The following is a 15,965-nucleotide window of genomic DNA, read 5'->3' as shown; positions in this document are numbered from 1 at the left end:
GGCACAGCTGGGGGCTATAACAAGCAGCAACAGTGAGAGACTAATTTCTGGATAGGTGGATTTTTAAAAGTAGAAGCTCGAACTGCTTGGGTACAGACCTGGATAGTAAGACAGAACTCTAAAGCTAACTCCGCCCCCTTCGGCAGAATAATGATGCATTTAGCCATTCAGGTGAAAAATAACCCCAGCAGAAAAGATACAAATTCACCTCAAAACAAAAATCAGCTTTTTTAGGAATATGTTTTATTTCCTATTTCAATTATGATGTTAGAAAAAGATCAAACAAGACAAAGCCATATACACTGCTGTCCATTCTGTGGCGATTGTTCGAGGGACGTTGCTCAGAAGTCTAAAAAGTAACTGGGAAGTTCTCACATTTTCCTGCAACTCTTCATCTTATCCCTTAGTGATTCTTTCATGATTACAATAAACTTGAAGTTGGAATTCTGTTACGGATTTGGACTTATTTTTTTTACCATGGTGGTTATTCACAAAAGGATTTAGGAAATTTGAACAGTTCCGATCAGGTAATCTCTGACATATCCTCCAGGCACTTGTATAAAAAAAACACACATTCCACGATGGCTACGATTTTAAGTTGATGGCCGGGTCGCATTCATTAGGGTACACAGTAGCAAAATGTTTTACAACGGAAAGCAAAAACTAGCATTTCTAAATGGACAACTTCTGCTAGTACCCCCGTTTCAGTTCATTTTCTTCCATTTGGTGCCTATTGAATACCTTGGTCTAAAGTAACTGAGATGCCAGTCCATTGGCTCAGTCATCAGGTTCAGTAACGCACTGCTCCACAATGTCCCGCAGGTTGGGGTTCTCCATAGCAGCTGCTACTCTCTCCTTGTCGTTGATCTGTTTGTTAACTGGAGGGAAATGGATAAAATCACAATAGGTTTCCTTCTATTGTCCAACTGCATAAATGGGACCAAATGGGTTTGAACCTGGATTGTCTGAGCACCACAAGTAATGTTATTCCCGCTGAGTTAAAGCCTGAAGGTCTGTAAAATATTACCAAAAGGGGTTTACAGAATTACTGGTTTCATAAGACAAATTATAGTTGGGCTTTTCGTGTGTAAATACAAAATATATCCAATGTCTGACATTTCTCTTTTATTCAAAATACATTTCCTGGAGATACGGATATGGTGGTGTTGTAAGTAATAACACTTACTATCTTCCTCAGTAGAATGGGTTCCCTCAGAAATGAAAATGTCCAACTGTTGAACAAGAACAGATACATTTCCACTTTAAAATAACAATAAAATAAGCAATTCATCTGCATGAAGTTGGAAAAACTAAGTGTGTGTGTGTTCCCACAGACAGGTCTAATCAGGGAGAAGGGTTGGAGGTTAGCACACCAGAGATACAACCAGAGCCAGAAAACAACCACACTGCATTTTCATAGGAGCCCCTTTGTTCCAGAGGCACCGCATTATAAACCAAGGCAGCACAAAAGGGGAGAGGATTTTACAACACTGTTTTCCATTTAAATTATTGGCTTCAGACTACCCTTGGAAATAAGACAAAGCGCTATGCATCAAAGGTTTGGAAAATAGGACTTTTCGTAATGACAAATCACTGGATGAGGGAACGCGTTCTTACTAAACAGACTAACATTTTGTGCATCAACATTGATTTAGATATTAGTTGTATGATAACATTTTTCCTCTGATGGGTGTAATCCCCTAGCTGCTTACCTTGTGTTTAAACGGCAAGCATCTTTGCAGTTTAACTTGTAAGCACAGGCCTGAAACACACGTTACAGAATAACTTACATTAAAAAATCTAAAGTAGGCAATTTCTGTGTTTCCCCTAGGGTTTCTTTTATGCAGCGGTGGCAGTGTTAGGGGGGGTATACATCTATATTATATTTCTTATACCCGCTGCTGAACACATATAGGGGAAACAGATTTTAAAAAAAAATTATATATATATATATATCCATAGAACAGAGTTAATTGACCCTGTGGGAAGAAGGTCATGTTACAAAGAGAGTGAAAAGTGGGGGTTTCTCATGAGACTGCCATTTAACATTTGTCCCCTTCAGAGAATATTCACTGAGTGTTAGAAACATTATGAACACCTTCCTAATATTGAATTTCACACCCGTTTCCCCACAGAATAGCCTCAATTCGCCAGGGCATGGACTCTACAAGGTGTTGAAAGCGGTTGGCTGGATGTTCTTTGGGTGGAGTACCATTCTTGACGCACATGGGAAACTGTTGTGAGAAACCCAGCAGCGTTGCAGTTCTTGACACACAAATCAGTGCGCCTGGTACATACTACCATAACCCGCTCAAAAGGCACTTAAATATTTTGTGTTGCCAATTCACCCTCTGAATGGCATACATATACAAGCCACGTCTCAATTATCTCCAGGCTTGCAATTCCTTATTTTACCTGTCTCCTCCCCTTCATCTACACTGATTGAAGTGGATTTAACAAGTGGCATCAATAATGGATCATAGCTTTCACCTAGAATCACCTGGTCGGTCTGTCATGGAATGAGCAGGTGTTCCTAATGTTTCTTACACTCAGTAGGTCTAGACAAAGTAGATCAATGCTACATTAAGTCAGACCACCTATGTCGAGTTACTTGACAACCTTGTGGAAGTAGAAACTGAAACTAGTGGAAGTATAAAATGCAAAGTCTGTTGCATTTCAGTCATGCCAGTTTGAGTGCACTAATACGCCAGAGTATGGTTGGAGAGGTGCCTGCTTGTGCTCCAGTTATCGGTCAATGGCCACCGATGTCACTATAGCTTCAAAGACAACATTGCATGGCACTTTATCATATCCCTATTTATTAAAAGGATAGGAAAAGGGGCCACACAGACTCTTACATTCTCTGCCTGTGCTGCCAACTTTGAGGTAGACAAGAATGGAATGTAGCAGAGATAGTTGTAGCTCTACAGGAATGGTAGCCTGAGTGTCAGTCTGTTTATGCTATCATGCCAACTCCTTGTCACTCGTTATGTTAGGCTTGACAGCAACAGCAATGGAAGCAATGGAGATGTCAACAGCACAAACAGATCTGCGACCAGACTATGAGAATGCCACTGTAGTGTTGTCACATAAAACATTGTATCAGTATGGATGCAAGAGGCTAAATAACTATCTGTTCATGTCAGTTATGAACAGTTGTTTCTTATCAGTTGAAACAGAGACACACCGATTAGTGTTGCCAGAGAGCAGTGTGGGACAGTTGGGGAGAACTTGATAATTATGAGATACTCGTCCTCTCCAAGCTCTTGGACTTCAACACATTCTTCTGACACGACATCCAATTCCTCCAACGTGTTAGGTTTCTCTGGGTCTCGAATAGTGCGAATGACATCTGGGGAAAGAAATTGGGGTTGAGGTGGTGAACAAGCACATCACTTAGAAATGTTAACTATTTCAGCTGGTTATACTGACAACTAGCTAGCTATCAGTTGAAATTAGCAGTTGTCCGACAGTTTCATTATCATAGAGAAAATAAGAAATTGTAAAACAATCTCAGATCTTTTAGTGCGGTCTCTCCGTTGGTCACTTAGGCGTTACAATCATTGTGACCTGTACACTCTCGTTGGCTGGCCCTCGCTTCATACTCGTCGCCAAACCCACTGACTCCATGTCATCTACAAGACCCTGCTAGGTAAAGTCCCCCCCCTTATCTCAGCTCACTGGTCACCATTGCATCACCCACCTATAGCACACGCTCCAGCAGGTATATCTCTCTAGTCACCCCCAAAACCAATTCTTTCTTTGGCCGCCTCTCCTTCCAGTTCTCTGCTGCCAATGACTGGAACGAACTACAAAAATCTCTGAAACTGGAAACACTTATCTCCCTCACTAGCTTTAAGCACCAACTGTCAGAGAAGCTTACAGATTACTGCACCTGTACATAGCCCATCTATAATTTAGCCCAAACAACTACCTCTCCCCCTACTGTATTTATTTATTTAGCTCCTTTGTACCTCATTATTTATATTACTACCTTGCACATTCTTCCACTGCAAATCTACCATTTCAGTGTTTTACTTGCTATATTGTATTTACTTCGCCACCATGGCCTTTTTTTGCCTTTACCTCCCTTATCTCACCTCATTTGCTCACATTGTATATAGACTTATTTTTCTACTGTATTATTGACTGTATGTTTGTTTTACTCCATGTGTAACTCTGTTGTTGTATGTGTCGAACTGCTTTACTTTATCTTGGCCAGGTCGCAATTGTAAATGAGAACTTGTTCTCAACTTGCCTACCTGGTTAAATAAAGTTTAAATTTAAAAAATAAATAAAAAAACAACGACCAGACTTGTCAACACACAAACTGTTCTGGGACCAGGCTAAGATAACCATAACTGGCCTAATTAAATTCAGATTCAATCAAATAAATAAAAAAATACTAGCACGCAGCCTAGAAAACCTGTCTATAACGTTAGCGAACTAGCTCTCGAACTAGCTGTATCAAGATGCAAATAAACCAATTTACCGTATACTTCTAATGCTTTCTCTTCCATATTTTGGGTCCTTGGTGCATTCGTGTTGTCTGGCAATCCGGTGAACTGCAATACTTTGTGACTCAATGTAACTAAGTGAGACAAAGCTAGACACTATTTGAATTTTTCATATACTCGAGCTTTCTGAGAGACTTTGACATCAGTGTTTTCACGCTCCCCTAAACTAGACAGTATGTTCCCCGTTTAATAAAACATACTAGCATATGGATTGGCTCATCAACGCGGTTTTTATAAGAAGACTTAAGCTTTGACATCTGCGTAGGTTGTGACAAACAAAAAGTCGTCACTAGTTAACACAGTAACAAAGTTATAAACCCCGCCCATTTAAAAAACAACGCTATCTTAATTTTAAACATAACGCTAACCTTAAACACAATGCTTAAACATGCATAACCCTAACCTTAAATGAATCCCAAAAAGTACATGTTTGTTTTCATACATTTTTACGTTAGCAAACATCTTCTTTGTGGCTGTGTTATCTAGTGGGAAGCAAAACGAAAGCCTGTGCTGGCTGTTTACTTCCTCCTTCAGATTCAGGCGAAAGCAAACGCTGCAAGATCAATACAAGTTCGGTTTTCTGCTCTGCATGCATAATCATTTAGGAATTATTATTTGGTGTATTCATTAATTTATTAATATTTTCAACAATTTGCCTTTAAACGGCAATTTAGGGTGTAAAATATCAAGGTTTCAACAGTGATGCTATCCTCTGCTTTTCTTTGAAGTTTTATGGAAGACTACACCTACTGTATGGGGTATTGGAAAAAACAACAACGTATTCCATTGCAGACATATAAAAACAAATTAAACAACCATCACACTACTTCAGTCACAGTTCAAAGCACACCACCACACAGGCTCGGGTGGCTGTGAGCAGAGCATTCATCGACAGGATTCCTTGTAATGCCTCTGGAGTAAAATATATGAGCACTATCCTTGCTTGATTATTACTGTCTTTTATGTATATATTTTTTCGTTCTACTATTGGGCAATAGTTAATCATCTGATACAGAGAACGCATGTCATGTGATTTGTGTCAGGATGTAGGTAAGAATGTTTACGTGAAAGAGGAACACACATCCACGAAAAAGAAAACGATAATGTCCAGATTCTATTTTAATTGTTCTCTCATTTGACGACAAGTCGACAGCTGAGTATATACAACTGTAAATAGCTAAATTACATATGAGATCGTATCAGTTGTAAGGCATCTGCATCAAATTCGACATGATTATGATAAATATGTTGCACAGATCTGAAACTCGAGATAACTGTGCATTAGAAGTCGCTCTCATCCCGGAGAGCAACCTCTGTGAAAATGTTGTGGACACAGCAAAAGCTAAAATGGCCCAAGGCTGCTCCTTGCTCTGCTGCTTGAGTGGTGCTGGGGTGCTGACAGTCGGCGACATTTCAGAGAGCAAGGCACCGGGGAGAACGGTGGATGGCACATATACAGAGTGAGTAAAGTGAGCTAAAAGAAATGTAAACTGCCATATGCATTTGTTTCCACATTGATGACGGGATTGGTTCACACATCGTGTCTGTCTGTCTGCGTGGGTGCGTGCTATATCTTCAAAAAGTTCTCTGATTGAATGAATTCCTCGCTGTCTGTAGCTTTGCCTGGGAGGAGGTGACAGTTTACAATGGAGCCCGTGGCAACCCTAGACTTCTGGCTGTGAGCTCTGAGTGTGAGCTGACACTGTATGAACTGGAAGCAGAGGGCCCTACCTCTGGCCCTCTTGTCTCTGCCTCTGAGTTCACAGCAGAGAAGTTACTGCAGCTGGTCAAGGAGAAAGCCCCGAGTACGTAACGCCAATGTCTTTATCATTATCAGTTTAATTCAGATTGAAAGTAGTGGATTATATTTGTTTTAGAGACCACATTAGGGAACACAGAATTAGCAGTTGTGCCTGAAGTTGTACTCATTGTTATTTTCATAGCTTTGAGTGTTATTTTACATACATTCCAACTTTAATCTATCCATATGAATTCGTAACCTATACTAAACTGCACTGCTTGCATTTTGATTCTGCAGGTGTGGCTGAGGTGGTGTCCTTGAGGCTGCTGTCCTTTGTGGATGCCAGAAGCTTTCTCCTGCTCAACTCCAGTGTTGTGGTGCAGCTGCAGTGGCAGCAGGGGGCTGAACCGGATACCCTGTCCTGCTGCAGCATCGTTCTGCCCCCAAAGGCCCCCCTGGACACATGCACTGACTACCAGCTCTGCAGAGGCATACTCTTTGTGTTGACCACAGCTGGAGTCATATGTATCCTTAGCAATTTTATGTGTAGTAGTTAGCCCTGAGACACAGGGCTGTGCAGACTTCTATGGTGTCTAGCCATAACTGCCATAGGAGTTTACAGGCATCTCTCACAACTAAGTCGTAGTATCTTACTCTGATCCTGATTGTCTTTCAGTATACTGCTCTATCTTTAACACAGTGCTCCAGATGTGTTTGACAGTGCTGAGGGGAGGAAGCTGGCCAGTGTAGACCTGCCCTCGTACCACACTGCTGGGCTGGGGGAAGATGAGCCGGCCCCCTACCTGGACTCCTTCTGTCTCCTCCAGGTGTCTCCTGACCTGGGTACTGCTGTTGCTGCCACTCAGTCTAACACTGCCTTTGCTGTCGACCTCAACCACTACTTCAGGTATTTCAGCAGTAAACAGGGAAGAACTATCACTGAGACTCACCAAGATGGTTTACTTGTGATTCAATCTGTTCAGTCCATCTGGATATCTCACAATTGGTCTTTTCTTGATTCCTTGCTTCCTTTTTCTTTGGCTCTTTCCCAAAAGCATTCATGGAGAACATCCTTGGTTCCGCCCTTGGTACCTTTTCCTTCAATGCGTTTTTAGGAGGCGAGGAGGGAGGACACAAGCCATCAAGGAAAGGCAAATTGAGAAGGGTTTCCTATGAAACCCTTCTTCCTTTAATTGACAGAAGTTGTTGTGGATTTTTCCTGTCGTCCTGGTAGGATGTACCCAGAGCATCTGATGTGTCGAGTGGTCCCCAGTCGCCCTCCCCTCAGGCCCCAGGGTCCCTGTGATGAGGACAGCCTCTCCAGCTCCATCTACAGCCACACTGTGCTGGGCACCTCCTTCAGCACTGACCAGTAAGAGGAAGAGCATAGAATAGAACAGAATAGAATTCTCTGTCAGTGTTGTACATTGCATTTTAGTTAAAGGGGAGTGTATTGCATACCATTTTTTTGTTTTTATCTTTAATGCCCTGAAAGTTAAATGAGGAAAATAATTATTTGTTTTCCTCTCTCCCCCTTCCCGTTATCTCCAGGTCCTGGGAAGCTAGGCTGACTTCTCTGTACAACAAGGCCAAGGCTACCCCTCCCTCTTCTCCTCAGACTCTGGGGGCTCCTTGGTTTAAGGATTTCCCCCACATCGAGTGTGGGCGGGCAGCTATCGCTGCCAAGCTCTCCCAGAGCAGAGTCCCATCAGGGGGAGCCACCATGCAATTCTCTGTGCCCTACACAACTACCCCAGTGCTGCTCTCTGTTTCTGAATTCTCCACTGTGTTGACCTTTGTCTCCCCTGGCAACAGCGAGACAACTGTGGCCTTCTGGGATCTGCAGTCCCAGAGTGTTACGTACCACCGGCCCACCTCGCCCACCGTGCCTATCCAGCGTACCGCAGAGGAGCAGCTCAGCCTGCTTCTGAAGAGTGAGTCTGCTACTGCACACATATGAGAGGTGTTTAGTGTTCCTGAGTGGTCCAGTCTCAGCCATGACTCAAATCTGCTTGAAAATCAGAGACACGGTTTGAATATTGCTGTCCATCAATGATTCCCAACCAAATTTACTGAGCTAGATACATTTTGACGAGAAAAAAAAGGTAACTTTTCAGTTTGTCGATCAGTATAACGTACTATCCGCTTGCCAGGACAAGTATAAAACCATGGGTCAGACAAGAAGACAGATGGGTCAGACAAGAAGACAGATGGGTCAGACAAGAAGACAGATGGGTCAGACAAGAAGACAGATGGGTCAGACAAGAAGACAGATGGGTCAGACAAGAAGACAGATGGGTCAGACAAGAAGACAGATGGGTCAGACAAGAAGACAGATGGGTCAGACAAGAAGACAGATGGGTCAGACAAGAAGACAGATGGGTCAGACAAGAAGACAGATGGGTCAGACAAGAAGACAGATGGGTCAGACAAGAAGACAGATGGGTCAGACAAGAAGACAGATGGGTCAGACAAGAAGACAGATGGGTCAGACAAGAAGACAGATGGGTCAGACAAGAAGACAGATGGGTCAGACAAGAAGACAGATGGGTCAGACAAGAAGACAGATGGGTCAGACAAGAAGACAGATGGGTCAGACAAGAAGAAAATTGATTAAAGTTGTTCGATTGGAGAAGTAAAAAAAAACATCTTACAACCACGCAATGTGTTGCACACTGTCCTCCAAATTTCTGCAGAGCGCATCGGACTATAATATTGTAGGCCTGCATTGACTGTGACGAGCGGTGATTCAATCATGCAGTCAGAAGAATATATTTTCGTGATCAAAGCGTGCGTAGTGGAGTGTACACATTTGTTGATATTCATTGCTAGTTAGTGAGCCCATTTATAGCCCATTTTTTGTCAGAATTAAAATCCTGGAAAATGAATGTTGTGTGCATCACCTGCATGTGGCATTGGGTTGCTGCCAAAGGAGCAAAAGAGACATTTGCGCAGAAGATAAAATAATGACACAACAAACTAGCAAGATTACCAGCCAAACTACACTATGTTTTGAAGTGGCTGTCTCGCTAGTTAACTATTTAGCTATTAGGATGTATTATTGTCATGTCTGATGTCCTAAAATAACTCCACAGGCACTGGTGTATAATGGCAAATCACAGACATGCAGTTGATACGGGTGCACAGTTGATGAAACCAGGGTCATTTCAGGATGAGCCTGCAGGAAGGGTACCACATGAGGGAGGAGGATGTCTTCCCTGTAATGCACAACGTTGAGATTGCCTGCAATGACAACAAGCTCAGTCCGATGATGCTGTGACACACCTCCCCAGACCATGACGGACCCTCCACCTCCAAATCGATCCCACTCCAGAGTAAAGGCCTTGGTGTAACGCTCATTCCTTCGACGATAAACACGAATCTGACCATCACCCCTGGTGAGACAAAACCACAACTCGTCAGTGAAGTGCACTTTTTGCCAGTCCTGTCTGGTCCAGTGACGGTGGGTTTGTGCCCATAGGCGACTTTGTTGCCGGTGATGTCTGGTGAGGACCTGCCTTACAACAGGCTTACAAGCCCTCAGTCCAGCCTCTCTCAGCCTATTGCGGACAGTCTGAGCACTGATGGAGGGATTGTGTGTTCCTGGTGTAACTCGGGCAGTTGTTGTTGTCATCCCATACCTGTCCCGCAGGTGGGATGTTCGGATGTACCGATCTTCTGCAAGTGTTGTTATACGTGGTCTGCCACTGCGAGGACGATCAGCTGTCCGTCCTTTCTCCCTGTAGTGCTGTCTTAGGTTGCTCACAGTACGGACACTGAGATTTATTGCCTTGGCCACATCTGCAGTCCTCATGCCTCCTTGCAGCATTCCTAAGGCATGTTCACGCAGTTGAGCAGGGACCATGGGCATCTTTCTTTTGGTGTTTTTCAGAGTCAGTAGAAAGGCCTCTTTAATGTCCTAAGTTGTCATTACTGTGACCTTAATTGCCTACCGTCTGTAAACTGTTAGTGTCTTAACAACCGTTCCACAGGTGCATGTTTATTAATTGTTTATGGTTCATTGAACAAGCATGGTAAACAGTGTTTAAACATTTACAATTAAGATCTGTGAAGTTATTTGGATTTTTATGAATTATCTTTGAAAGACAGGGTTATGGAAAATGGACATTTCTTTTTTTTTGCTCAGTTTAGTATCATGGGCTTAAACTGAGCCTTGGTTGGATCTTTCAGCAGGAGAATGAACCAAAGCACACCCCAAAATCAACACAACATTTTTGACATGGCCATCCCAATCCCCTGGCCTAACTAAACCCCATAGAAAACCCGTGGGAAGGGCCTCCCGGGTGGCGCAGTGGTCTAGGGTACTGCATGGCAGGTTTGAGCCTTGGGCTGCCGTGGTTCATCAATGAAGTGGCACGCATTATCAAGTCACAGCAGGTGCCCTGTTGTTTTGGACTTGCGGTTCCTTGTGTGAGATCTGACTTTTCGGGGTCCCAAGGTAAGTGTTGTTCTTGCCAAGGTGGGGCTTGTAGACTTGGGCCGCTGTGGTCGATGTTAGACAGCCTTTTGTCCTGGTTTCCCTGATTTGAGCCTTGGTCTGCCTTGATGCGCAGCAGCGCGCAGAGTGCGTTTTATCAGGGTTTCTGTGGGTTTGAACCTTTGGCTACGGCAGTGCGCGAGTACACAGTTTACAGGTTGCTGCAGGTTTTTTGTCGGAATCCTGCAGTAGCCATTTTGATGGTGGATCTTTGATGTCATGGGGCTATTTTGCTTCCCCAGGTCCTGGGGCTATTGTTAAGCTCAACGGCATCATAAACTTTTTCCCAGTACCAGGAGATTTAAGCCAAAAACCTGGTTACCTCTGCCAGGAGGCTGAAACTTGGCCGTAAATGGATCTTCTAGCAAGACAATATCCCCAAGCATACATCAAAATCCACAAATAAATTATTAGTTATAAATGATTAGAAAATCAACATTTTGCAATGGCCATCTCAGTCTCCGGACTTGAAAACCTGCAGTTTGAATGAAAAAGGGCAGTCCATCAGCGCAGACTAAGGATATCAATGATCTGGAAGGATTCTGTATGGAGGAATCGTCTAAGATCCTTCCACATGAGTTCTCCAACTCATAAAACAAGGGAGAGTAAGGCTCAGTACCTTTCTCCTCGCTAGGTGAGGTATTGTTAAACGAAAATCTCTTTCTCTGAGCAATTGTTTTACTGCTAAAATAAAATAATATAATTTCCCAATTTTTTGTGTGCGTAAAATATAGCTCAGTATATTTATTTATTTTATACAGTAATTTTTGCTCATCTTTATCAAGGGTGTCAGTAATTTTAGACCCCACTGTAGGTTGCCCTTAGAGTTGTGCAAAGTTGGTTGAATCTTATTCTAAGCTGTAATCTGATTCACAGCTGTAATGGCTGCCAAAAGTGCTTCTACCAAGTATTACCTCTGGGTTGTGAAGACATATGCAATCATTATTATTATACCATTTTTTTTGAATTTTTTATTAATTTGGGAAATGTTCTATAATATTCTTTCACTTTCAAAATGTGGATTAGGTTGTGTAGATCGGTAAGAAAAAAATCAAATGCAATACTTTTTTAGATACCACTTGCACACTTTTCTTCTGTAAAAATTGTGAGTCGACTTTCACTAGGCACTGTATGTTTTTGTTATTCATGTGTGTATGGATGTTGAGTGTAGCTCTTGTGTGTTGCAGCGTCAGGCCTGTCCCTGGTGCTGTTTGCTGTGTCACAGGAGGAGCTGCTCAACAGACTAATGGTATTTGGCAGTGCTGGCACAGTGGACTCTCTGTGCCACCTTAATGAATGGGGCCGCTGCGCCATCCCCATTCACGCCTTGCAGGTAGGAGTCCTGGGGCCCGTTCAGTTGGCTAAATGGTTTGCTTAATTTCACAACAGTACGTACTGAACGATACATGCCTTTGTCTTGTATTTGTAGGCTGGTCTAAAGAACCACCAGTTGGACACAGTGGACTTCTTCCTGAAGAGCAAAAAGAACGTCCTGACTCCACCCTCTGGGTATATTCTACCTGACCAATCAGCTGCCATCTCAACCCAGAGCCAGCTGAAGAGTAAGGCCTTTACAATCAATTTCATATTAATCACATAAATCCCTAGAATCCTAATATAAATACTTAGTATTATTGTAATTGTATGCCATAGTAATTCATACTAAGTACAAATTTGACATGCATCAAATCTAATATTATTTGTCATTATTTGACCTTACTTACAGCCCTTAACCAATAGTGCAGTTCAAGAAATAGTTAAGAAAATATTTATTACATTTAAATTAAGTAAAAAATTTAAAGTAACACAGTAGAATTGCATAACAATAACAAGGCTATATGTAGGTAGGGGTGAAGTGACTATGCATAGATGATAAGATGAATCGCAGAGAGTAACAGCAGTGTAAGAACAAAGGGGGGTCAATGTAAATAGTCTGTAGAGCTTTTGGAAGATCTGGGGACCCATGCCAAATCGTTTCAGTCTCCTGAGGGGGAAAAGGTGTTGTCGTACCCTCTTCACGACTGTCTTGGTGTGTTTGGACCATGATGTTGATGCAACACTATTTGATGTCTTTGTGCAGGGGTGCCACCTTCCTGTTATTTTAAGGGATTATCAGTGGCCCAGGCATCTTTAAGATTTCATTACATGCTTTATGAATTTCAATGTGCAATTGGTGTTTGTTTATTTTTCAATAATTATTCACTCACTTAGGTTGGAGTCATTAAAACTAATTTTTCAACCACTCCACAAATTTCTTGTTAACAAACTATAGTTTTGGCAAGTCGGTTAGGACATCTACTTTGTGCATGACACAAGCAATTGTTTACAGACAGATTATTTCACTTAATTCACTGTACAATTTCAGTGGGTCAGAAGTTTACATACACTTAAAAAAAAAAAACATTTTACCACTTTTTTTCTCCCCAATTTTGAGGTATCTAATTGGTAGTAGTTACAGTCTTTTCTCATCGCTGCAACTCCCGTACGGACTCGGAAGAGGCGAAGGTTGAGAGCCATGCGTCCCCAGAAACACAACCCAACCAAGCCACACTGCTTTTTGACACAATGCACATCCAACCCGGAAGCCAGCCAGTGTGTCGGAGGAAACACCGTACACCTGGCGACCTGGTCAGCGTGCACTGCGCCCGGCCCACCACAAGAGTCGCTTGTGCGTGATGAGAGTATAAACACAATGGTACCACGCAGCTGTCATACCGCTCAGGAAGGAGACGCATTCTGTCTCCTAGAAATGAATGTACTTTGGTGCAAAAAGTGCAAATCAATCCCAGAACAACAGCAAAGGACCTTGTGAAGATGCTGGAGGGAATGGGTACAAAAGTACCTATATCCACAGTAAAACGAGTCCTATATCAACATAACCTTAAAGGCCGCTCAGCAAGGAAGAAGCCACTGCTCTAAGTCCCCCATAAAAAAGCGTACAAAGATTGTACTTTTTGAAGAAATGTCCTCTGGTCTGATGAAACAAAAATATAATTGTTTGGCCGTAATGACCATTGTTTGGAGGAATAAGGGGGAGGCTTGCAAGCTGAAGAACACCATCCCAACCGTGAAGCATATGTTGGCAGTATCATGTTGTGGGAGTGCTTTGCTGCAGGAGGGACTGGTACACTTCACAAAATAGATGGCATCATGAGAAAGGAAAATTATGAGGATTTATTGAAGCAACATCTCAAGACATCAGTCAGGAAGTTACAGCTTGGTCGCAAATGGGTCTTCCAAATGAACAATGACCCCAAGCATACTTTCAAACATGTGGCAAAATGGTTTAAGGACAACAAAGTCAAGGTATTGGAGTGGTCATCACAAAGCCCTGAGCTCAATCCTATAGACAATTGGTGGGCAGAACTGAAGAAGTGTGTGCGAGCAAGGAGGCCTATGAACCTGACTCAGTTGCACCAGCTCTGTTAGGAGGAATGGGACAAAATTCCCCAAATGTATTGTGGGAAGCTTTTGGAAGGAGACCCGAAAAATTTGATCCAAGTTAAACAATTTAAAGGCAATGCTACCACATACTAATTGAGTGTATGTACACTTCTGACCCACTGGGAATGTGATGAAACAAATGAAAGCTGAAATAAATCATTCTCTCTACTATTATTCTGACATTTCACATTATTAAATAAAGTGGTGATCAAAACTGACCTAAGACAGGGAATTGTTACTAGGATTAAATGTCAGGAATTGTGAAAACTGAGTTTAAATGTATTTGTAAACTTCTGACTTCAACTGTACCTTTTCAAATATTGCATTTTGCAAATAGTGTACAGTTCAAGTGACACCTTTCATCCATTTGTCGTGTTTATGTAATGTAGTATTGTGTTAATACACTTTACTGAGTTATAAATCAGGCTGAAAATAAGGCATACATTGATAATTAAATTGAAAGCTACAATGTAATGGTTATCACTGTGAGGACATTCTAGGTTGTAAATGCAAGTAATCTGCAAATCCTATACCATGCATGACAATTAAATGCTTGGGGGAACACAGACACATGAACAGAAACACGAACAGCACACACACGGGGAGAGTTACGACGGTAATGATTCATATTGTGCATTGACTCATGGGAGCTATTGGGCCGACAGTCTGTCGTATCAGCCTTGCCTCCTGAGTCCTGCTTGGATCGTTGTATAGTAGGTAAAGCTTTGGAGCCCCTTAATCTAGCCCACTGGGAGTGGCTGACAAACAGAAAGGAACAAGTATTGGTATTTGGTATTTTATTAGGATCCCCATTAGCTGTTGCGAAAGCAGCAGCTACTCTTCCTGGGGTCCACACAACATAAAACATAATACAAAAAATTTATAAACAACACCAGCTCAAAGACAGAACTACATAAATTAAATAAATATCACAAACACACACACTCACAGATGTGTATTTAAATGTGTCTGCGTTCCTGTATGTGTGTGTACTAGTATGTTTTTCCAGGCGGTATACCGTATTTTACTATACACCGGTATTTATGCACGGACCGGTTTGGGTTTTTACTTTACCTTCTATAACAGTATTTTTAATGTTTGGTTTGTTAAATGTGATACGCCGTGTGTAACATCTATTTTTATAATTTACTTTGCTACTTGAGTCATCCCTCTCCACTCTCTGCCGCTTTCCAGACAGACCTGGTCCCCCCCGTCACTCAAGGAGAGCATTTGTTGTTGCTTGACCACGAGACACTTTCGTTCAGTCTGCATGGTCAACGCAGCACATACAACAATGTTGTTTCCACTTTGATCTTAATATAAATCCACAAGCATTCTATAATTACAATATTAGTTTGTGTTTCTTACATCTGCAAACAGCTAGTTTGTAATTTCTCAGCAAGTTAAGCTAAATCGTGTTAACCACTAATGCTAATTGCTAGTTAGCTGGCTAGTCAACGAGCTATTACAAGTACTGAGTCAGAGCAAACGTAGCTAGCTAATACAGTCTGATACCAGTTCTGGTGGAGGCTTAAATCAGAATGTTTTTTTTGCAACAGTATCTTCTTAATCAAAGAGGAATAGGCGAAGCATGAATATGTTGGCTATATGAATAAAAATGTAATATAGCCAAATATTATAGGGTTCCCTAGGAAACACTGAACATCACTTTGGTTCCTACCCTGTCACAATAACTCGCCCATGGCATTTTCATTCGTTGTCATGTTAAGCACTGTATTCAAAGTGCCCACTATTATTTATATTC

At 42.1% G+C, this 15,965-nt stretch overlaps 2 protein-coding genes across 6 annotated transcripts in view; one reads left to right on the top strand and one right to left on the bottom strand.

The window, feature by feature from the left end:
• Window positions 1-221: 221 nt before the first annotated feature.
• On the bottom strand, window positions 222-4,828 carry ciao2a (cytosolic iron-sulfur assembly component 2A). Its single transcript, XM_024378955.2, has 5 exons — window positions 4,493-4,828; window positions 3,188-3,352; window positions 1,713-1,762; window positions 1,187-1,232; window positions 222-878 (listed from the first exon to the last, which is right to left on the bottom strand). The coding sequence occupies exons 1-5, from the start codon at window positions 4,518-4,520 to the stop codon at window positions 778-780; spliced, it is 390 nt and encodes a 129-aa protein (XP_024234723.1). The 5' UTR covers window positions 4,521-4,828; the 3' UTR covers window positions 222-777.
• A 696-nt stretch (window positions 4,829-5,524) lies between these two features.
• The window catches only part of spg11 (SPG11 vesicle trafficking associated, spatacsin), an 84,769-nt gene continuing 74,328 nt past the window's right edge, over window positions 5,525-15,965 (top strand). For all 5 annotated transcript variants that reach the window (XM_024378954.2, XM_024378953.2, XM_024378951.2 and 2 more), the window contains exons 1-8: window positions 5,525-5,977; window positions 6,135-6,322; window positions 6,556-6,783; window positions 6,967-7,165; window positions 7,493-7,630; window positions 7,810-8,192; window positions 11,944-12,089; window positions 12,186-12,318. In XM_024378954.2, coding sequence (XP_024234722.1) covers window positions 5,748-5,977; window positions 6,135-6,322; window positions 6,556-6,783; window positions 6,967-7,165; window positions 7,493-7,630; window positions 7,810-8,192; window positions 11,944-12,089; window positions 12,186-12,318 — 1,645 coding nt within the window. In that variant the 5' untranslated portion in view covers window positions 5,525-5,747. The remainder of the gene's footprint in view (window positions 5,978-6,134; window positions 6,323-6,555; window positions 6,784-6,966; window positions 7,166-7,492; window positions 7,631-7,809; window positions 8,193-11,943; window positions 12,090-12,185; window positions 12,319-15,965) is intronic.

This window comes from Oncorhynchus tshawytscha, linkage group LG19, assembly GCF_018296145.1.
Source record: "Oncorhynchus tshawytscha isolate Ot180627B linkage group LG19, Otsh_v2.0, whole genome shotgun sequence".
Taxonomy (NCBI): Eukaryota; Metazoa; Chordata; class Actinopteri; order Salmoniformes; family Salmonidae; genus Oncorhynchus; species Oncorhynchus tshawytscha.
Note: the sequence above shows the minus strand (reverse complement) of the source record. Positions and strands in the feature narration are given on the sequence as shown.

Coding starts and splice junctions, on each gene's coding strand:
- ciao2a (XM_024378955.2), bottom strand. CDS start 4,520: ATGGAAGAGAAAGCATTAGAAGTATACG. Junction 3,353..4,492: donor GAAAGCATTAGAAGTATACG/GTAAATTGGTTT, acceptor TTCTTTCCCCAG/ATGTCATTCGCACTATTCGA. Junction 1,233..1,712: donor GCTTGCCGTTTAAACACAAG/GTAAGCAGCTAG, acceptor CTTGTTCAACAG/TTGGACATTTTCATTTCTGA.